General features: G+C 43.7%; 2 protein-coding genes across 3 annotated transcripts in view; one reads left to right on the forward strand and one right to left on the reverse strand.

Annotated features, from left to right (window-relative positions):
* The window catches only part of ASB14 (ankyrin repeat and SOCS box containing 14), a 40,763-nt gene extending 29,593 nt beyond the window's left edge, over positions 1–11,170 (forward strand). For both annotated transcript variants that reach the window (XM_040407159.1, XM_040407160.1), the window contains exons 7-10: positions 7,079–7,250; positions 8,439–8,982; positions 9,679–9,832; positions 10,957–11,170. In XM_040407159.1, coding sequence (XP_040263093.1) covers positions 7,079–7,250; positions 8,439–8,982; positions 9,679–9,832; positions 10,957–11,135 — 1,049 coding nt within the window. In that variant the 3' untranslated portion in view covers positions 11,136–11,170. The remainder of the gene's footprint in view (positions 1–7,078; positions 7,251–8,438; positions 8,983–9,678; positions 9,833–10,956) is intronic.
* Positions 11,171–18,663: 7,493 nt separating this feature from the next.
* The window catches only part of APPL1 (adaptor protein, phosphotyrosine interacting with PH domain and leucine zipper 1), a 50,478-nt gene continuing 45,285 nt past the window's right edge, over positions 18,664–23,856 (reverse strand). Inside the window, exons 18-22 of the mRNA XM_040406652.1 lie at positions 23,779–23,815; positions 21,819–21,965; positions 20,772–20,822; positions 20,602–20,691; positions 18,664–19,872 (exon numbers count right to left, since the gene is read on the reverse strand). Coding sequence (XP_040262586.1) covers positions 19,723–19,872; positions 20,602–20,691; positions 20,772–20,822; positions 21,819–21,965; positions 23,779–23,815 — 475 coding nt within the window. The 3' untranslated portion in view covers positions 18,664–19,722. The remainder of the gene's footprint in view (positions 19,873–20,601; positions 20,692–20,771; positions 20,823–21,818; positions 21,966–23,778; positions 23,816–23,856) is intronic.

Genomic DNA, 23,856 nt, shown 5'->3' on the forward strand with positions numbered 1-23,856 from the left:
CTTGCCCATGCATACGATTTGTGGTCTTTTTGTAAGAAAATCCAGTATCCAGTTGCACAGGTGTGAGCTGAGACCCAAGTTGTTCAGTTTCGTTGCCAACTTGTTGGGAGGGATGGTGTTAAAGGCCGAGCTGTAATCAATGAACAGCATCCGCACATAGCTGCCTCTCTGCTCCAGGTGTGAAGGGTAAGTGAGACAGCATCCTCCGTTGACCTCTGTGCTCTGTAAGCAAACTGGTATTGGTCCATGGCGGTGCAGATCTTGCTCTTCATGTGCCTGAGGACAAGTTGTTCAAAGCACTTCATGACAACAGGAGTGAGAGCCACCAGGCGATAATCACTTAAAGGGAATCTGTCATGTGGATATTTGATTATAATCTAACTAATTATATACAATCATTAACTACTAAAAAGTACCTTAGATGTATTCACTTACTGGTGTGACAGATGGTTATCTCATAATATACACACAAAGATGCCGCATGCTAATGAACTGATTTGAGTCCAGCGTGATGTCATTGAGTCCAGCGTATATTTTATTCAGAGCTATAGCCACTCCCCTGCCCACCTGCTGCTGGTTCATATGGAAACAAACTGTCATTCAGCAGCAGGTGGGCGGGGAGAGTCAGGAGCTCATGAATATTCATGCCTCATCATTATCAGCTGGAGCTTTTCAATACAAGATGTTGGCAGATTGACTGGGTCAATTAAAGAAAGTGACCCAGCATTGTGCTAAGAGAATCAGTCACTTATTTATGTTGCCCTTAGTTTGGACACCATAAAACTGGTGACAGGTTCCCTTTAAGGTCTTCACCCCTGCCTGTTTTGGAATTAGGACAATTGTGGAGGACTTCATGCAAGTGGGGACAATGGCCTGCTCTAGTGAGCTGTTAAATATACTGGTAAACACTGTTTTCAGCTGTTTAGCACAGTTTTTTAGGACCTTTCCAGGAACTTCATCAGGGCCAGCTGCTTTGTGGGGATTGTTGTGGCTTAAGGCCCATTCTACCTCATGTGCTCTCAGCATCAGGGAACATGATGGAGCCTCTTGCTGGGCTAATGTCCCAGCACACTCAGCTCTGCTATATCTCTATATATGATAGCTGCCCCAGCACACCCAGCTCTGCTACATCTAATACACATGACAGCTGCACCAGCACACTCATCTCTACTATATCTCTATATATGACAGCTGCCCCAGCAAACCCAGCTCTGCTACATCTATACACGACAGCTGCACCAGCACACTCAGCTCTGCTATATCTATCTACTGTATAGCAATACTTAGAGATATATAGATATAGCAGAGCTGAGTGTGCAGGGGCAGCTGGCATGTGTATAGATGTAGTAGATCTTGGTGTGCTGGGGCAGCTGTCATATATAGAGATATAGTAGAGCTGAGTGTGCTGGTGCAGCTGTCATGTGTATTAGATGTAGCAGAGCTGGGTGTGCTGGGGCAGCTATCATATATAGAGATATAGCAGAGCTGAGTGTGCTGGGACAGCTGTCATATAGAGATATAGCAGTGCTAGGTGTGTTAGGGCAGCTGTCATGTGTATAGATGTACACTTAGCTAGCTATAACAGTAGAAGTCTCATATTTTTTCAGTCTGTGGCTATTCAGCTCTATACAGGCTAAATTAGAATACACAAGCACTGACTCCATATATGGGCATACAGGGCGGGACACAGGAAGAGGCTGCATCGCTAACATGAAGGTAAGTATAAGTGTTTTTTTTTTTTTTTATATCTGACTGTTACTGCCATGGGGGGAGGGGGAGCGGCAGGCACTTGATACTGGCACATGGGGGGAGGGGGGTTGGTACCTGATACTGGCACATGGGGGGAGGGGGTTGGCACTATGATACTGGCACATGGGGGGGGGAAGGAGAGAGGCATCTGATACTGGCACATGGGGAGGGGGGTTGGCACTGATACTGGCACATGGGGGAGTGGCACTATGATACTGGCACATGGGGGGGAGAGAGGCACTTTATACTGGCACTTTGGGGGGGGAGATAGCACTATGATACTGGGACATGGGGGGGTTTGGCACTATGATACTGGCACATGGGGGGTGGGAAGGAGAGAGGCACTTGATACTGGCACTTTGGGGGGGGGGGGGGAGATGGCACTATGATACTGGGACATGGGGGAGAGAGATGCACTTGATACTGGCACATGGGGGGTTTGGCACTATGATACTGGCACATGGGGGGTGGGAAGGAGAGAGGCACTTGATACTGGCACTTTTGGGGGGGGGGATGGCACTATGATACTGGGACATGGGGGGGTTTGGCACTTGATACTGGCACATGGGGGGGTTTGGCACTATGATACTGGCACATGGGAGGGTTTGGCACTATGATACTGGGACATGGGGGGGGGGGGAGAGAGGCACTTGATACTGGACCATGATGGGGGGGCATTATGGGGGACACTAGGCCGGCAGCCTATCAGAGGCCGGACACTGAGGGGCATCTACTGGGGCACTATAGATGGGGCATTTTATACTGGTACATTATGGGGGGCACTAGCGGGAAGGGGGGAGAGGAGCACTATGGGGGAATTTACTGGGGGCACTATATAGGGGTATTTTATACTGGGACATTATGGGGGCACTATGGGGACATTAGCTCAACTGGGGGCATTACAAGGGGGTATTTTTTGCACTGTCACATTATAAGGAGAATTATTTCTACTAGGGGGGGCATTATGGTGGGCTTTATTACTCCCCCATGGTATGACCCCCTAGTAGCAGCACCAGCCTCTCCCTGCTCTGCTATTCCTCTGCCCCTTCTCCAAATCCTTTTTATGAAATCTTTCTCATTAGGATAAAACACATCAGCTCCGCCGAGCCCCCCGGTCAAAGTGTTGAAGTGGTGTCCGAGATCCCCAAGGGTCAAGCCAAGTAATTGTAAGTTTTCATGTGGAATATGTTTGTTATACACATATAGCATACACTGTGCCACACAATATACAGACTACACAGTGTAGCGATATACTGTTCTATAAGCACCATGGTTTTTTGGCGGCGGACAGAAAATAATCTGGAAGTGACCCTCCCGAGACCAGGCTCTGACTGCTAGGGGGGTCTGCTGAGCTAACGGATGCACCCTATGTCAGTAGCACCACCATAGCCCCCATATATGGCTAGAAAATTATTGTTTCGGGGGGTGACCCCATTTTCTACCGCACCGGGTGACACCAGCCCTAGCAACGCCACTGCTTAAAGGGGTTAAAGGGTTTTCTCACTTCAGTAAATGGCATTCATCATGCAGTTAATACAAGGCACTTAATAATGTATTGCAATTGTCCATATTGCCTTCTTTCCATCACATTATACACAGCACAGATCCGTGGTTATTACCACCGTGTAATCCAGCAGTGGTGGCCGTGCTTACACACTATAGGGAAAGGCTGGAAGTGCGCTTAGGCCAACACCTTTACCTATAGTGTGCAAGCATGGCCACCGCTGCTGGATTGCAGAGTGGTCAAAACCATGGATACGTGATAAGAATCAATATAGACAATGACAATACATTAGTAAGTGCCTTGTATTAACTTTCTCTACATGATAAATGCCAGTTGCTGAAGTGAGACAAACCCTTTAAGTATCCTACACTTAACAGGGTTAGGCATAAATGTCTTGATGTGTGCATTGCGTGTTTCCTATGTGTGATTGGTGTGTGCTAAATATGTTCTATGTATCAGTGGTGTATGTGCAGTATGTGACATATGCATCAGTGGCATGTGAGCCATTTATAAGTGTCTTGTGAGCTACATGTGTCCAATGAGTGACTGGTCTGCGCTGCATGTGTCCTGTTTCTGACTGACTTAAGTGCAGGATATCCATATATGTGTAAATGCTGCCATATGTGAGTTAGTGCATTTTGCTGTGACTGTCCGCCATCATACTTCATCTTTAATATTTCTGTTATCACTGTAAGTGCTCATGAACACGACCGTTGGATGTTTTGCAGTCCGCAAATTACGGATCCGCAAAACATGGATACCGGGTGTGTGCATTCCACATTATGCGGAAGAGAACATCCGGCCTCTAATAGAACAGTCCTATCCTTGTCTGTAATGCCGACAATAATAGGACATGTTCTATCATTTTGCAGAACGGCCATGCGGACATACAGACACAGAATGCACACGGAGTCATTTTTTATTTTTTTTGCGGCCCCATTAAAGTGAAGTGAACAGTACAGACATAGGGAAAAAAAATAAGTTAGTGTGCAGGAGCCCTAAGGTGGGCCCCCAGAATCAGTTACACTAATGGGCTCTAAGTACCCCAGTCCAACACTAACTAAATATGCGTAAATCTTCAGATACTTTTATTTCATGTCAACCCGTGCCATGAAAATAGGACAAAGTGTCTGTTGACGATTGTGACTACATCCCCTACTGCAAATACTATTGTTGTGCATGTAGAGCGAGACAATATATGGCATTTTCTATGGAGACACATTACATGGAGTTTTTGAAGTTGTCTTACGAAACTTAGTTCACAATTATCCTTTAGTTGCTACATTTAGATAAAGTCACAGTTAGTTTTTGGACGGAGTCGGAAGAAATGTACTGACTGATATTATTTGTTATTAATATTGTATAATTAGTTTATGAATTTTCATAGAAATTTAGAAACGTTTAGAAATGTTAATCATAAATATATTTTATGTTCTATCAATCTAAGGCCCCTTTTTATAAAACAGAGATAAGCAGGGTGTTCTAGTGATGATAGATAATTAGTTCTCACCTTTCCGGTGTCCTCCCCTGTCCTTATACTATGAACAGTGATAAGCAGGTTGTTCGAGTGGTGACAGATAATCAGTTCTCACCTCTTCTGTGATTTCCTCCTGTAATTATACTATAAATAGTGATAAGGAGGTTGTTTGAGTGGTGACAGATAATCAGTTCTCACCTCTTCTGTGATTTCCTCCTGTAATTATACTATAAATAGTGATAAGGAGGTTGTTTGAGTGGTGACAGATAATCAGTTCTCACTCTCCAGTGTTCTATCCTGTCCCTTAGGGTCCATTCACACGTCCGTTGTTTCTTTCCTGATCTGTTCCGTTTTTTGCTGAACAGATCTGGACCAGATCTGGACCCATTCATTTTCAATGGGTCCTGAAAAAAAATCAGACATTGAGCTGTCCGTTTTTTTTTCAGGATTCATTGAAAATGAATGGGTCCAGATCTGTTCAGCAAAAAACGGAACAGATCAGGAAAGAAACAACGGACGTGTGAATAAGGCCTTATACTAGGTTTCTTCATTACAAAGCCTGAAACTTTGCTGCACATGCCCACTACTGAAGTTCTTCCTCTAATAAAGACCAGAGGATGAAGTTCACTCCATGGCATGCCTGCAGTCATCTCAGATCTGCTAGACAGAAGAGAAAGACAGTATTAAAGGGGTTTTCTGGAAATAAGTAACTTCTCACAGGAGCCCACAACCAGCATCTACTATGGAAAGAATCACACTTACCTACTCCCCACGACCCCAGTCCTGCGTAATGGCTCCAGTGTGTCCATCTTCCTGTCCACAGCTTGCTTACTTCCTCCACGCCGTGGGCATGATCATCTGCTCCGTTGCAGCCAATAGCTGGCTTCAGCAGTGGTGTCTCTCTTGTGGATATGTCACCGGTAAATCCAGTCATTGGCTACAGCAGAGCAGATGATCATGCCCATGGCGGGGAGGAAGTAAACAAATCGCGGACGGGAATATGGACACATGGGAGCCAGTGTGCATTACCGGATAGCAGGTAAGTCTGAATCTTTCCATATGGGATGGAGGTTGTGAGCTTCTGAGAAAAGCTATTCCCAGAAAACCCTTTTATGGCCACATTAAATATAACAGCTTCCCTTTTTAGGTTTCTCATTTAGACTTGCACATGTGTCTTGATTTTCGAGGACATACATATACAGCTTCTATTACTTTTTAAAACTAACGGATTTCTTCCCATTATTAAGTGCACAACAATGTTTTCCAGTTATTAAATGCATAGAGCATTGCATATTTTCTTACAGGCATTTTAAAAATTTCATGAATTATGGAAATTGTATTACAATAAATATGGCTTAAATTCCATCTAAGTAGCCTTACTTATAAAAAGCCCAATGTTACCATTTTACTACAGCAAATGTGTTACTAAATTTTTGGCCATTTACGAAGGAGTCGGAGTGTGATAAAATACAGGAGTTGGGGGTCAGTACTTTGGCTTTCCAACTCCGCAGCCCTGATTAATGGGTTAATTCCTGGCAATAACACTTGGAAAACAAAAAGGAATGAATAGATTCCTGATAAGCAGCAGTAACATGTGAGGAAGAGATGATGAGCATTAAACATATTGTGTTGCAGCTCCTGGAAGGAAGGACTATTTGGAGATGCTGTCAGTATGGAGATCATGCATGGCAGGAGCTGAAAGAATGATTGCATTCAGGCTTCTGGCCAGGGCTGTGAGGTTCTGTAAGACATTGCAAAGGTTACTAAGTAGGTGCAGGTTTGTGAATGGATATGGCGTCATGCCCAAGGTAATGATACAATATGCAAGGTCATAGAAGAAGAACTGACACCTGCACTCTGTTAAAGGGCATCTGTCAGCAGTTTTGTACCTATGACACTGGCTGACCTGTTACATGAGCACTTGGCAGCTAAAGGCATCTGTGTTGGTCCCATGTTCATATGTGATCGCATTGCTGAGAAAAATAAGGTTTACATATTTGCAAATGAGTCTCTAGGAGCAACAGGGGCGTTGTCATTACACCTAGAGGGACAACACAGATGCCTTCAGCTGCCAAGTGCACATGTAACAGGTCAGCCAGTGTCATAGGCACAAATCTGCTGACAGATGTCCTTTAAATTGATTCTGGTGTCAGTGGAGGGCTTGAGCCACAACTAAGAAGAAAAGTACCACGGCACTCCACTCCAGAGAATGCCGTGGTACTTTTCTCCACTATATATAAGATCGCCATAGTGCAGCCACAGCAAAACTACTGCTGGAAAGAGACGGTTGCACAGTCTATGTTTCCCCATCCATCGATACATCATCAATCTTCATTCCTCTCCTGTAGGAGCCTGTGTCATGGCACAAGCCTCCGACTCTGCATCTATCCTGTTTGAAGCAGCCGCTGCCGGCAACCCCGATGCCGTATCTCTGCTCTTGGAGTATGGGGCAGATGCCAACATACCAAAACACTCTGGTCATTTACCTATACACAGGGCCGCATACCGAGGGCATCTCCTGTGAGTACACATTACACCTTCTCTATATTATCCAGATCTGCTTTAATTTTTTTCTAGAACCAGCGCCACCCTTGTCTGATGGGCTGTAACCGGTGTTGCAGTTCAACCCCATTCAAGTGAATGGACAATGGAGGTGCTGTCTCTACAAATCAAAAAGCAGATTCATTTTTATCCTAAGCACCCCGGTTACCTTTGTGTCTCTCTAGGGGAATCCTCTGGCTGTCATAAAGGGAACAAGACATAGCGTTCTCCCTTTATAGGAGCCACGGTTTTGGAGGAGCCCCATTTATAATGTCCTAGATAGTAGATTAGTCAGGCTGCTGACAGTTTTATGAAGAACTTGCCACCGTTTACATGAAGACCTGCTGACGAGTGCACTTCTGCGGTGCTAATCGTTCACCTTGTACAATAATCCAGAAGTATTAGCACCACCCAAACATGTATTTAGACATTAATGCTGAGTTATTGTAATGTGCTTGGCTTGCAACTTTAGGTAATGTGATCTCACTGACAAGCTTAAATAGGTTGATTAGATGGGAACCACATTAGAAATTGGGCTGTTCTTGGCCATGTCGTTGTACTAGGGACACCTATAAATATTGATGTGGTGACATCAGGTTCCCTGTTATCAATGTATTTATATTTTTCTTTATTAGTGGTTTTGTTCAGTAGATAGACTCCGTTGGCTGATGGTCCTTTACCTGGCCATACCAATCTCTTCTTTCTTCTACTGAAAGGTTAGTGTCACTGGCCAATAAGAGGTTGCCCTTGCGCCAATCTTTGTTCAAGGATGAGTGATGGAAAGTGACAGCATCCTCTGTTAGGCTGTGTGCACATACATCAGTTGTGTCCAACCATTTGTTTTTGGCCAGAGCTGGACACAACTTACTTACACGTACACAGCCTATCTAGAGCTCCAGCTGACATCCACAGCCTAAGGAGGGGGCATCTTTTTCCCCTCGGGGCACATCCTGATTCTGGGGCTCCTTCCTGATGGTAGCTGGGGTGCCCATGATGTTAGGTGTCTGGATGAGTGCAAGGCAGGGAATGTAGTGCAATGGCCTAGCCAGCGTATGATGTGCTGAGAGTCAGGAAACCAGGACAGAGTTAGAAGAATAAACGTCTCTTTTTACTGACTGCAAATTCGAACTATGCAGATTAGTAAGATCTTCTGTCTGTTATATGCAGGGCTTTACGGATGCTGATCCCCGTAACTGATATTTCTGCAATCAGAAGAAGTGGCATCAGTCCAGTTCACTCAGCAGCTGCAGGAGGACACCCCCAGTGCCTGGATCTTCTCCTCAGATCTGGTTTTGATGCAAATTTCATGCTGGCCCAAAGAGTTCGCAAGGGTTATGATGATGAGAGAAAGTCAGCCTTGTATTTTGCAGTTTCCAATAATGATATTTCTTCAACTACGCTCCTCCTAGACTCTGGGGCTCTTCCCAACCAAGACCCAATTAACTGCTTGCAGGTGGCTTTAAGAATGGGCAACTATGAACTGGTTAACCTGTTGCTCCGCCATGGGGCCAATGTCAACTACGTTTGCAAAGTCAATCCTTTGCACTTCCCCTCAGCCCTACAATATGCTCTCAAGGATGAGGTCATGCTAAGGATGTTACTGAACTATGGATATGATGTACATAAGTGTTTTGAGTGTCCTTATGGAAATAATGTACATTTTATACTTGGATATGAAGGGTGGACTTCTACCATAATCAAAGATACTATGGTATTTATCAAGTTATTTTCACATTGGCATGTATTTATACATCTAGCATGGTTACGTTTGGATACCTGAAGGGTTCCCGGACAGCCCCAGCCCAAATTAACTTTGGACAGGAGAAAGCGATTATATTTTACTTGTATAAGCTATCAGTTTGGTTTCTCCAAGAGTTTCCTCTCAGAGCTCAATTTTCTTCCCACATCCTAAGAAACAAATTCTATACAACCCTTGTATTGGTCATTTGACTCTGGACACACTAGTAAATATGTCCTCAAGTTCTCCATCTAGATAAAAATAATGTATTCTAAATTCTAGCATGTTCCTGGAAACCCTGGTGACAACCAATATGGAGCCATTCTTTCATTCAGAAAAGCTGCCTGACAACCCTGTAAAAGCAAGTGTGACTAATGCCATACACATAGAAGAAAAGTCGGACAATCCTGCCTGAGTAGGTGGTATTGGCCAACAATCTCATATATATGGGGGACTGATGACTGTCCCTTGATAGGAGATGTTGGGGAGAAGGGGGTTGTTTTATTAAGCTCCCCAGATATACAGAAATATGACTTTATATTATATATTCTGCAACCAATGGCTCATGGTCTCCAAGCTCTAGTTACCATTGGGCACCAATAAGTGATTATATATAACCATAAATGTGTTTATTTTACCAAATCTCACCCTTACCTGTCTCTTTCTCAGTTTTGTGAGGTCATCACTTTGACATGGCTTCGGCACCTCTCTGGAAATGTTGTTCGTGTCATGCTGGACTATGTTGACCATGTGGAGTTTTGCTCTAAGCTTAGAAAGACACTTGTAACGCAGAAGCTCTGGTCGGAAATTCACGCCATCTCAAGTGAGTAATTGATGGTTTCGAATGATATCTAGATTCATTTCTATGGTGCAGATCCTGGGTATAATAAAATTAATCTCCAAAAATTCTTTACATTGCCCACCACCCCACACACACATTTAACAGACCTTGTATAGACAGGGTAGAAGTTTAGATGCAGAAAGCCTGGCATGGCCCCAGGGGCAGGACAAGTGAGATGGCACCCCCATCAGTCTTTGAAGTTGAGTAAGTTGTCTGCTTCTCCTCGAGCAGGGATGCTCAACCTGCGCCCCTCCAGCTGTTGTAAAACTACAACTCCCATGATGCCCTTCTGTAGGATGATAGCTGCAGGCTGTCAGGGAATGATGTGAGTTGTAGTTTTGCAACAGCTGAAAGGCCGCAGGTTGAGCATGCCTATCCTAGAGGATCCTACCTAGTAAACAGCCTACATCAAATATAGCGATTCACTATACATATATCTTTATACCCACACAAATTCTGTTGTAGGCTTTCCATCTTTAGAACATCCTACATGTCTGTAGGTTCTCCTACTTTGCCCAAACTTCTAGACACGGCACTGTAGTGGGTAGGACGCTTCCAGCACAGAAGACAGCCTTGAGCAGTCCCAAATCAAGAAAGTAACTATATTGAATGGGGCCTGTGGGCTTCCCATTATAGCAGTGACTAATACTGAATGGGACCTATGGGTTGCCCATTATAGCAGCAACTATATTGAACAGGGCCTGTGGGCTTCCCATCACAGCCATAACTATTATGAATGGGGCCTGTGTGTTTCCCACCACAGCCATTAATATACTGAATGTGGCCTGGTGTCTTCCCATTATAGCAGTAACTATACCGAATGGGGCCTGTGGGTTTCCCGTCACAGCAGTAACTATACCGAATGGGTCCTCTGGGCCTGTGGGTTTCCCATCACAGCAGTAACTATATTGAGCGGTGGTATGGGCTTTCTAGGGATAGGTACCCAATAGCATTTACAACTGGTCTGACCCAAATAGATACACCACTGTTCAGGAATGTGTTGGGTTTATTTCTTACTTTTTAATGTTTTAATGCAAGAAAGAAACTTGGGGAGGTAGGCACACACTTTCTGGACAGCATATTTCCAGTGTCCTTCTGCTTTTCAGCCAATCCACGCTCCTTGAAACATCTGTGCCGCCTAAAGATCCGTCAGTGTATGCGGAAGCTGCACCTGCGCTGTCCAGTCTTCATGACCTATCTTCCTCTGCCAAACCGATTAAAAGATTACATCCTGTACAAGGAATATGATCTCTACGGACAAGGGAACTTTGTACGGACCTGGTAAAAACCCACCATTATAAAGGGAAGATACACATACTGTACTTTCTTCTGGCTGCTTGAGGATGAGCAGAGGACATTCAGTGGATGATCTCTCTCCGCCTTATAGTCCTTTAATAAAGATCTGGTCATTTTATTTTTGAGAAATAATTTAATTGGTTGTAATATAAAGAGAAAAAAAAAGGTCATGTTCCCTTACCGATGGAAGCAGGGCACCAGTCAGGTCAGTGTTTATTTCCAGTAAACAAGCAATTATTTTGGACAACCTATTTTTTACCTCCACAATTCAACGAGACAAATTGCAAAAAATAAGCTGGTTAGAGGGGTCTGAACTCTGGGACCCCCCATCGTTCGTGTGATTGAGGTGTCCCAAATCTCTGTTCTTGCCATTGTGAATGGGACGTACAGCTGTTTGAGACGCTCTCATTCATCTCTATGAAAAGGATAGTGCATGCTCGTCCTGCTCTTCCACTGAAGAACCTTGTTATTTTGGCAATGGTGGGGGTCCCAGCAGTCAGACCTCTACTCTGCATCTCTTACATTTACAAATTGTCTGATAGACGGGTGATAAAAGTTAAAACGAGTAGTTGTAAAAAGGCCCTTTAAGCAAGTGCATAGCTGAAATCCTGATTATAACTCATGAAAAAACATTAGAAAAAGAAGAGATTTTGTCCAATTGTGTACAGTTTACATTCATGTAATTTTGCTTTATGTTAATAAAAATCCTTATTTGATTTGGCAACACACATTGTATGTGGTCCTGCCAATAAAGGGACAATCCTAGTCTGTTTGGCATTAGGACATGTGGACATTTTAGAAGTAGCCAGAGTGGTGAGCTGCTGCAAAGAGCCTCCTGCTCTGGAGGACCCATCTGAAGGGGCGCCGATGTAACAACACATTTCCCCTGCAGCCGCCACTGCAGGGGAACCGTAAGCCTGTGACTTCCAGACCCAGATTCAGACGGGACGGTGCCTTTGCAATTCCTTAGAGGGTTCTCTGGGCCTAAATCCTCTACTAAAAACATCATAATTGTGTATAGGAAAAAAGGTCCAACCCTCAAATATAGAACAAATCCTTATAAAAAAAAAAAAAAAGAACTTGGTTGATTACATTTAAAACATAACTTTTACTGATGATAATTAAAAAGATAAACCCACACGGTGAAAAAATATAGAACAGAAGGTATTAAAAATACAGGTAGACAGTAGCCGGTAATAAATGGAATCGTCTTACCAGTTCTATGAGGATATACTCAGGTAAGTTTCTACCTTTCAACCGTCCTGAATAGTCAGATGACGGGGTCCGTATAAATGCTGCAATTCTTACGGGGGCATAAAACTAAATAGCCCTTAAATTGATGCCCTAAAAGTTGGTTGGGATAGGGTCTAAGCCATCACTACCTAGCAAAAATACATAGCACCCGCCCAGATAGGGACGACCCCGTCTGGAACCTTTCCCTTGTAGGGGCCTAGTCCCTAAGCATATCCCTCTCTCTCATGGCCCAATGGTTCTCTGGGCCTGTACCTAAAAAGCCTCTTTCAGTGTGAAGAGAAGATATCTTGAGTATTACTTACCCTTCCGTCGCTTTCTAGATCCTGGCTGGAATCAAGTGACTCTGATCAGGCTGTGGGCTTTTCCTCTGACATTGCTACCAGATGTGCTCCATTTTTTTTTCTGTTCAGCTGCATAATGTACAGTCGTGGCCAAACGTTTTGAGAATGACACAAATATTAGTTTTCACAAAGTTTGCTGCTAAACTGCTTTTAGATCTTTGTTTCAGTTGTTTCTGTGATGTAGTGAAATATAATTACACGCACTTCATACGTTTCAAAGGCTTTTATCGACAATTACATGACATTTATGCAAAGAGTCAGTATTTGCAGTGTTGGCCCTTCTTTTTCAGGACCTCTGCAATTCGACTGGGCGTGCTCTCAATCAACTTCTGGGCCAATTCCTGACTGATAGCAACCCATTCTTTCATAATCACTTCTTGGAGTTTGTCAGAATTAGTGGGTTTTTGTTTGTCCACCCGCCTCTTGAGGATTGACCACAAGTTCTCAATGGGATTAAGATCTGGGGAGTTTCCAGGCCATGGACCCAAAATGTCAACGTTTTGGTCCCCGAGCCACTTAGTTATCACTTTTGCCTTATGGCATGGTGCTCCATCGTGCTGGAAAATGCATTTTTCTTTACCAAACTGTTGTTGGATTGTTGAAAGAAGTTGCTGTTGGAGGGTGTTTTGGTACCATTCTTTATTCATGGCTGTGTTTTTGGGCAAAATTGTGAGTGAGCCCACTCCCTTGGATGAGAAACAACCCCACACATGAATGGTCTCAGGATGCTTTACTGTTGAAGTTTACTCCTTGAAGTTCTTGATGATCCTATAAATTGTTGATTGAGGTGCAATCTTAGTAGCCACAATATCCTTGCCTGTGAAGCCATTTTTATGCAATACAATGATGGCTGCACGCGTTTCTTTGTAGGTCACCATGGTTAACAATGGAAGAACAATGATTTCAAGCATCACCCTCCTTTTAACATGTCAAGTCTGCCATTTTAACCCAATCAGCCTGACATAATGATCTCCAGTCTTGTGCTTGTCAACATTCTCACCTGAGTTAACAAGACGATTACTGAAATGATCTCAGCAGGTCCTTTAATGACAGCAATGAAATGCAGTGGAAAGGGTTTTTTTTGGGATTAAGTTAATTTTCATTGCAAAGAAGTACTATGCAATTCATCTGATCACTCTTCATAACATTCTGGAGTAACATTCTGGAGTATATGCAAATTGCTATTATAAAAACTTAAGCAGCAACTTTTCCAATTTCCAATATTTATGTAATTCTCAAAACTTTTGGCCACGACTGTAGAAACAAGAAAAAAAAAAAAAGAGCACATTCATTTGCAATATCAACAGGAAGAGCCCATAGCCAATCGGGCAGTCACGTGATCCCAGCCAAAATCGCCAAATCGGCAGAGCGACAGAAGGTTAATTAGTTCAAAGTATCTTCTCTCCACACGTTAGCTGAAAGAAACTCTTTAGGTTCAGGCCCAGAGAACCCCTTTAAGGAATTGTGAGCAAGGCTACAGCAAGATGGCGACATTGCATGTGATATTACAACTTGGCACCATTATATCCCATCGTAGCCCTAAATAAACTAGTCTGATTCAGTGTGGCTGAGACACAGTAGCCCCACCATAATCCAAGGAAAATGAAATCATCGAATTCTACCGTAAACCAAAGAAATCCACACAGTTTGCTTAGCAAAATGCTTTTTTTGTGCCATTCCCACATATAACAGATACATACACAGAACTTCCAAAAAGGTATGACAGATTAGGAAAAACTCTCAACTATTTAGTGTTCTATACAAATCACAACCACTTAAATGACAAGGCAGGGGTGTGCTCTCAGGGACCCTGGTATGTAGGGCCAGAGAAATGTCTAGAAGTGTCCATTCTGATGACGCCTGTACTTACCACCTGCGAAGGATTGTCCGACTCGTAGAAAGGGAAAAGTAGATGCATGAGGAGAGCACTCTGAATATGCTGAAAAATATTGCTATTCTAAGTAGTACTGCATCCACTGAGGCACAGAGGGTCTTGCGCCTCAATGACATGGTGATAGGCCGTGTCATGACCAATGTATAGGATCAGACTACACAATTTATCCACTCATAATAAGGCTTGCCTGTATATTAGAAATTACAAAAAAAAAAAAAATCTCCTAAATTAACAGCTTTTTAGTTTTTCCTGATAAATTGTTTAATTCTTCATATTCATACAGTAAGTTTCCTATATTATAAATTATGTCAATCAACAAACAGAATTTGAGGCACAGCCCATGAACATTTTATATAAAAAAAACACAATGCAAAGCAACGATTGGAAATGTTGTTCATTTACATTTTTTTTTTTTATGTTGAAAATGCTACACAATAGTAAAAGCAATATTCACCTTACTGATCCCCTGCTGCTCCCATTCCAGCGCTTCCCGCTCCCTAGGTGGTCTCTACTTCCTGCTCCTCTAGACATGGACATGTGACCACTGCAGCCAATCAATGGCGGCAGCATTGCTGCTTGGTCACCACTATAGATAGCGATTGGCTGCAGTGGTCATATGTCAGTGTTTGGAGGGAGCAGAAAGTGGAACCCAGCAGGGGACTGGAAAGTGTTGGGAAGAGACAAGCAGGGGGAATTAATAAGGTATTACTTATTTTATTATTTTATAGTATTCGCACAGGGTTTTTTTTTTTATTATTATTAAAATGGCTGAACAACTCCATCAAGGTGAAGTCTATGGGTGAGATTTATCAAACCTAGTGTAAAAGAAAAGTGGAGCAGCTGCCTAACCAATCAGGTTGCTGCTTTTATATTCCAAAAGACCCTGAAAAAAAACGAGAAGAGGAATCAGATTGGCTGCTATTGAAAAACTACTCCACTTTTCCTTTGAACCAGATTTGATACATCTCCCCCTATGCTTCTCACCTGGTACCACAAAAACTCTAGGCTTGACCAGTGGTCTCCAACCTGTGGCTCTTCAGTTATGGCAAAACTACAACTCCCAGCATGCACTGACCATTATTTGGATGGTGTCTCTATAAGGTCATATATGTGCTCGTCTTCCAACCATAGAACCATGAAGATTTGTAGGACAGCAGACAAAGTTTCACAGACAGGGACAGTATGAAGCAGTGTATAACCAGCGTTAGCCAGCAAGCTGCACTATCACATGGCTGACAAGTGATCTCCAACCTGTGGACTTCCGGCTTTTGCGACTACAATTCCCAGCAGTTACAATAGCTGGAGAGCCACAGGTTACAGATCACTGGTGTAAAACAAACATTTCACATGCAAAAGGAGTATTTTTTAGATGAAAGGGCCTTTGGGGTAATAGTTATGATCTTACAATGCAGTGATTCATACAGAGATGGCCGTCAATCACTCATTAACCCCGCCCACCGCGAACAGGGACGTAAATCAATAAAGTTATACTGAATCTTTTCCCACAAAGCTATATATCATTCAGCTCGTCCTGCTCTAGAACATGCTGCCTGCAGACAGGACAATGTGACAGGTTCACTTTAAAGTTAAATTCAGACAGGAGACTGTTCAAAACTAGACCAACCCTTTAAATACATCTGACACCTCAGCAGCAGTATTCAGACATGTTCGAGCAGGTATCAGCAACCTTTGGCACTCCAGCTGCTGAGAAACTACAACTCCCAGCATGCTCCTTTCACTTCTGTGGGAGTTCAGAGAACAGCCAAGCAGGTGTGCATGATGGGAGATGTAGTTTCACAAACACCTGGAGTGGCGGAGGTTGCCTACCCCTGTGTTAGAGGATTACAGTGACCTATGTACAAGAATTATGAGCATATACCCTTTACCAAAATAAGATACCATACATGACGCAAATAACCAACGAAACCATCTATATGTTAACAAATGTTCAGAAAATATTAACTTTCCACCATAACTAATCGTAAAATTACCTTCTCAGACAGGACATAAAAAGATTAGCACAAAATGTTGTTTTTTTCCCCCCTTCCAAAAACAGCACCACATCTGTTCACAGGCTGTGTCTGGTATTGCAGTTCAAGTGAACGGGACTTAAGTGCAATACTAGACACAGTCCATGGACACGAATGAAAAAAAATATATATAAAAAAAATCAACCGACCTTTGTATCTAATCCTGGACAAAACCTTTAAATGACTTATTAAACAACTGTATACAAAGATTAGTGCAAAAGGTTACATTCACAAAGAAATGAATTTATATAGGTTCATCGTCCATGTGACACAACTCGTAATAGGAAATTTGTCTCTCAATGAATCAAATTGAAGTCTATTTATGTAGAACACGCTCCAGGGACCGAGGAGATTCCTCATGTAACCCTGAGCGCCAAGCATCAGTCTATATGGCACCTCGGACTGGCTATTTCCAATTCTCCCATCGACCTCTATGTGTAGGCTTGCCCTGCACTCCAGTTGAGAATGGGGGATTTGTAGCCCCTTGTTCTTGGCAACCCTGGAGGTCCTAAGCGTTGGACATCCCAACTCCCTTACTTACTTTTAGATCAGATAGATGGGTCATATAGGTAATGAAAAGGGGTCTTAATGAACCAACCCATTTAAAGGAGTTTTCCAGCGGATAGAAATGAATGACCTATCCTAAGAAAAGGTGATCAATATCTGATCAGTGGGGGTCCGACTCCAGGTACCAAAACTGATCTGGCGATTGAAGAGGACGCGGTGCTGCATTGAGTGCTGCAGCCTCTTCCTAGGCCAGCGATGTCATACGAATGGGGCCTGGGCGGCAATACCAAGAACAGACAGCTATCCAATGTACGGTGCTGTGCTTGGTAAGCTGCGAGGAGGTTGCAGCACTCCCCAGATCACCGCAGCCTCTTCAAATAACTAATCTCCAGGGGTTCTGGAAAACCCCTTTAATCTATACAGGTCCATGCCGATATTCACACTCATGTATGTACATTTCTGCTGGTTCCAAGATCTAGAAACGAAATAGTGATCATTAAGCAGGCGCGTATCTGAGCTCAGCTCTCCCCCAGCTGTCACCGGGATTTTGTGTATAGAGCTGAGGACATGGGTTGCTAGATGGCCGCTAGCACATCCGCAATACCCAGTCCTCATAGCTCTGTGTGCTTTTATTGTGGGGAAAAAAAAAACTATTTAACATAAAAGAGTCATATCTTACTTGTGTGACCAGAGAAGAGTCATATTTTCAAGCTCTGACTCATCTCAGGTTAATTTGCATATGTATCAAATCGTTTTTTATACACAATAAAAGCACACAGAGCTAACATTTTTCGGGTTTAACATGCAAAAGCCGGATCTGGTTTCATTGAACACACAGCGCCGGATCCGGCGTTAATGCAAGTCAATGGGAAAAAGACCTGATCCGGCGTTCAGTCAAAGTGTTCAGGATTTTTGGCCGGAGGTAAAAATACAGCATGCTACGTTTTTCTGAAAAGCCTGATCAGTCAAAAAGACTGAACTGAAGACATCCTGATGCATCCTGAACGGATTACTCTCCATTCATAATGCATGGGGATAAAACTGATCAGTTCTTTTCCAGATTTGAGCCCCTAGGACGGACCTCAGCGCCGGAAAAGAAAAACGCTAGTGTGAAAGTACCCTAAGACAGCAGTCCCTGTCCTGGGAATTTCAGGCTAATGCTAAACTACAACTCCCAGCATGACCTGCCACACGTTGGGTACTGTAGGACATCTACACCAACAAACTGATGCAATTTATGCAAAGTACAATGAACAGGTTGCTCTAAGCTATGTCTGTCTGACCCCGTCATGCTTTCTAGAAGGAAATTGTTGCCGTTGCTGCTCTTGCATTCTCATTCAGGAGTCTGGGAAAGCTAGGGAACCACATCAATAGCGGGTGCACTGGCGCTGGCGATTACCCGGCTTTCCCAGAGCAGGAAATACAAAGACGTCTGGCGGTGTTTGGAGATTAGGTCAAATGCTTTTTTGCAGATTTTCTGCACAGCGACCATTCAGGTAGTTGCTTTTATTTTTCAGAGAACTTCTAAAAAATGTAAGATGGAATCTGATTAATTGCTATGAGCAAACGAATTTTGACAGATCTCCCCCATAGTCACATTTGCAGTTGATCCATGCTTGGCAGCTGACGCCTGACTCTAGTGTAAGTCATAAGTATATTCCCAATAGTATACAAACAATGCAGTTCCTTCCGCGATGCATTACCTTTAAGAGGACTTCCGGAAAGTAAACAATAATGACTTCTCTTTTGGAGAGGCCATCAATGCTTAAAGGGGTTGTCCACGATTGAACATTTTTATTATATTTTTTCTTTAGCTCCTTGCCCTCCCCACTAGAACGGTGAAGGGAAGCATACTTACCTGCCCCGTTGGTTCCATCCCATGCTATCTTCAGTGCAATTCAGTCCCCACATGTAAACTTACAGCCTGGGGTCACATGCACCGCTGCAGCCAATGATTGGCCTGAGCGGAGATGTGCCACTTAGAGACACACCACCAATCAGGCCACTCATTGCAGCATGTGGCACCATCCATGCTAGAAGTTTACATGCGTGGACCGAATTGCAGTGGAGACAGAACAGGATGGAACCAACAGTGTGCAGGTAAGTATGCTTCCCTTCACAGGTCTGGAAAGAAGAAGGTGGTGCAATTTAAGGAAAACAATTTGATCATAGACAACTCCTTCAAGTCCAGGAAGTCCTCTTTAAGACACAATAACCTATGCTATGAACCAACAATACAAAAGGCTGACCAACAGCGATGGAGTAGAAAAGCAGAATGCTAAGTGCAAGAGACACCAAAACCACCGAGACCCCAAATCTTCGGTCCGTATCTTAGGATTTCTTACAAAGGAAAAAAAAAAATCAATCAGATTCCACTGGAGTGAAATCACCGCTCAATGACTCATTGAGAGCGCCGCACTGCTGCGTATATTAACTAAAAGGCTTTCATAATCGCATATAAAAGAGCTCTGGTTACTTCTGGCTCTGCTTCTCGTGCCGTACGTATGAGCAGGAGGGACTATGCCGACAAGTCTCTGCTTGTGTCCCGTCTCACGCCTCCGATTCCCCTTTCTTTTTCCCGTCCTCGCTGTGGTCACCATCCTCTGACTGGCTGGCACTGAGAACAACAAATTGTCCCTCTGCGCCCGTCTGGTTGGGTCTGTTGGAGGCTGCTATTAACCGACTCTGCTCTTCCAAGTCCTGAAACAACAAAGATTTTTTTTTGCATTAAACTTTCCATGTCCCTGTATTAAAAGCACAGTCAACCCTCTTAAACCATCATGCAGATACTCCTTAAAAAAAAAAAAATCTTGCAGACTCTTCCCCAGGTTAGGATAGGTTCACATCGCCATCTAACTGATCCGGCAGACTGTTCTGGATCTGGCACAGCCGGATCCTGCCATTCACTGTTGGACCCCATTGACTATAATCCTATCCATCCACCGGATCCCTGCCAGATCCCATTATAGTCAATGGGGATCCAGCTGTGAACGGCAGTATCCGGCTTGGCCATTTCCTGAACAGTCTGCTGGATCGGTTAAACGGAGGTGTGAACCTACCCTAAGCCATATGGCAACTACATCATATAAAAAAAAACGTGATTTATCAGATCACCCCATCATGATTATGGTTACACTGCCTGGCCCTGTCAAAGTGGAGAGGGCGTGCCAATTGCAGAAAGAGCAAAGTCTCTAGGTGTAACGGCAACGCCCCCGTTGCTCCTAGAGGCTCATTTGCATATATTAAAACCTAATTTTTCTCAGCAATGTGGGCACATATGACCATGGGACCAACACAGATGCCTTCAGCTGCAGCAGGTCAGCCAGTTTCATAGGCACAAATCTGCTGACAGATGCCCTTTAATTAGCAAAAGTATGAAATAAAGGTGATACATTCCTTCATATTCAGACCCCAGCACGTCTCTGTTACCTTTTCTATCTGTTTCTGTTTGTTAATTTCTTTCTCTTGTTTTTCCTTTACTTTCTCAATTTCCTTCTGCTTTTCAGAAGCTCTTCGGTCCTAGTAGACAAACAGTAAGATGATGTGGGGTCTGTAAAGGGACTATGGACAAGGACTGCAAAGCACACACAGTCACTTACTAGCTCGGCATGAAGGGCAATCTGCTTGGCCAGGCCAACTGAGTCACAAATCTGTGGATGGATCAAGAAGATTAGCTCCATGCTGAATTTAGAAGCACATGTATTAATCTCAAAACAGGCATAACATTTCAACATGCATGAGACTTTTTTAATAGGGTGGGACCAGCATCTCCTGAACAGAGGTCCCCCCCAATCCTGATTGGTACTGCGGCCACACATGCGTGACTCTCTATTGACTTCTATGTGAGAAAAGCTGAGACTTTTTTGGCCTCTATTTTTGCAGTATGCCGATGTATACAGACCCGATGGAGAACAAAAAAAAAAAATATTTTTGTCTCCATCAGGTTAGTGGAACCCTATGGACATGCTCAGCGTGTACGTCAAGGAGTAAGGCGATATAAAAAACAGTATCGTTTTTTTTTGGGGGGGGGGGGGTCCGCTTTTTAAGGCTATGTGGGCTAAAAATATTTTTTTCAATTGGTCTTTATTAAAAATGTTCTGCCATTTTTGAGCTATAAAGGGTTAAAAATCTGTCAGTTAGCAGAGTACCATTTCTCAGTCCCATCAGCTGATGTCTCATCTCTGATCTCCTGACCTTATAAATATTCATCTAAGCCATAGACTTATCAGTTTGATAATCTGCAAATCGAGTTTAACCCTTTTATCTCAAAAACAGCTGAACATTTCTAATAAAGACCAATGAAAAAATGTTTTTTTTAGCCCAAAATGAGTAAAATGCAATCCAAAAAAATTTGCCCAGAAGGTGTCCATAGCCTTTAATGGCAATGCTTAGAAGCCTCTGATCCTGTGTAAACATGACAACACTTCCTGTTCTTTGTACTGCCAGTTCAGGGACACTGATGAGCGTGATCATTCGAATCCCCCCCAAATCACACCTGGTAAAGAGGTATAAGCCACTCAAAATTAAATGGCGCGCGTTGCCCATTAAAGTCAAATCCATGACAGTATCGAGACATTGTGGCAACACCGACTGGTGGAGCATTTCACACTCCAGTTGAACGGAACATAACAATACATGAGATTTACCTTCTCTCCTTCATTGTTTGACTCAAAGATGTAGCACACAGAGAGCGGTCGTCCCTCTGTCCGTCCTCCTGCCATCCTGAGCACGAACCCAAACAGACGCTTGTTCTCCTGATGTGTGGCGTATAAAACCACATTTGGTAACGGAAACTGGAATCGACAAATATGATTGTAAGTGATCTACCAGATCTCTACTGACAAGCAGATGAGTTGTCATCCACATTGTACTTCACAGAACCAGTGGTATTAGGTCATCAGTATCTGGTTGGTTGGACTCCCAACACCCAGGAACCCCACCCATCAGCCTTCTCCTTGCCGTACATTGTATAGCGGCTGTGCATGGTATCGCAGCTAAGCCCCATTCACTTCAATGGGGCTGAGCTGCCCCCAGGCCATGTGACCGATGAACTTGATGTCACGCGGCCTAGGGAAAGCTGCGAGAAGGCCGCGGCACCACTGCGAGCTCCAGTGCCTTCTCAACCAGCTGATCGTCAGGGTTCCTGGGTGTGAGACCCCCACCGAACAGATACTGAGGACCTATCAGTTTTAAAATCTCAGAAAACCCTTTGAACGCTGATCTTCCCAGAGCTGCAGCCTCACTTGGTACAAAAATAACTGGACACCATTTTTAGCAGACTGTTGTCACCTCCATTTCCCTTAGTGTTCATGCACACTGCTGTTTATGGATTCATTTAGTATGGAGCCTTGTATCTCCAGGCACATATTCACATAGAATCAATGATGAAAAATGCATATCAGAGTCTGGAGCTATTCTCTGCTAGATGCCTGGCTTCTAGAGCCTAACATGGCGCCTCATGGATGCACCATATGGCGGCACACAGAGTGCATTACCAGATCAATGCATCCTTGCTGCTATACAAAAGGTCTATGTGCACAAGCCCTAGTATGTACCACTCCCATAATGAAGGGCAACCAACTTTATCCTTAATTGTTTGATTGAGAGAGACATACTTTAATAAACCTACAATCTGCAAGAACGCTGGGAGATACATTTCAGGTGAGATCTACTAATTACATTTAGCTTTGCAAAAAATTCATTTCAGGATAATCTGATAAAAAGCTCCCTCAATGAAATAGGAGATGGTTACACTTAAAATCATTGAGAGCAGCCCTGATCATATAGAAGATGGAGATAAAATGCATTAGATTACTGCCCCCTGGTGGCCGATATTATGCTCGACATACTCCTGTTACCTTATTGCATATCTTAGGGGAGGTACTGGCTCTCTGCTTCTCTTTCCTTGGGAAGTACCTCTTTGCCTATTGTTTTCCCGTGCATTGCCATTAAGTCTCCATACACAGCCATCTTCTTAAAGGGGTATTCCGGTTGCTTGAAGTTATCCCCTATCCCAGTGATAGGACCCCCACTGATCACAAGAACAGAGGGCCCCATACCTCCTGCAGCCACCCTGAAATGAACGGAGTGGCCGTCGCACATGCGCCTGGCTTTTCCATTCATTTCTCTGAAAGTTCTATAGATAGCCGAGTACAGCGCTCTTAGAAATCAATGGAGTGGACACACGCATCCCCAACCGTCCGCTCCTTTTATTTCAACAGGGCCCCGGTTCTTGTGATCGGTAGGGGTCCTAGCGGTAGGACCCCCACCGATCTAATAGTTATTCCCTATTCTCTGCATAAGGGATAACTTCTAACAACCGGAATACCCCTTTAAGGAGAGCTAGTATCCAAGGTACCATACTCAGCCAGCTAGAATCCTAATCCGTACTAATGAGGACTCTGAAGCAGCTGTCTATGGACGGAGATATGGCTTGCTATTTTCCCTCGTCACGTTCCAAGACTTGTTAAAAAGTCACACATAGGGAACCATTTCCAACGGGTGGCGCTAGTGAGATGGTTCTCTTTCTCTGGCAGATACCGCTCTCACCAGTAATCATCTCTCCACTGCATCGATCAGTTTTACACTCATTTTTCCAGCACTTACCCTCAGTCTTGTCACTTGCGTCTGAGGATCAATCAGCCTACAAGGACATGGTTTGAACAGAGTTATAAGACATACAGC

This window comes from Bufo bufo, chromosome 9 (genome assembly GCF_905171765.1).
Source record: "Bufo bufo chromosome 9, aBufBuf1.1, whole genome shotgun sequence".
Classification (NCBI taxonomy): domain Eukaryota; kingdom Metazoa; phylum Chordata; class Amphibia; order Anura; family Bufonidae; genus Bufo; species Bufo bufo.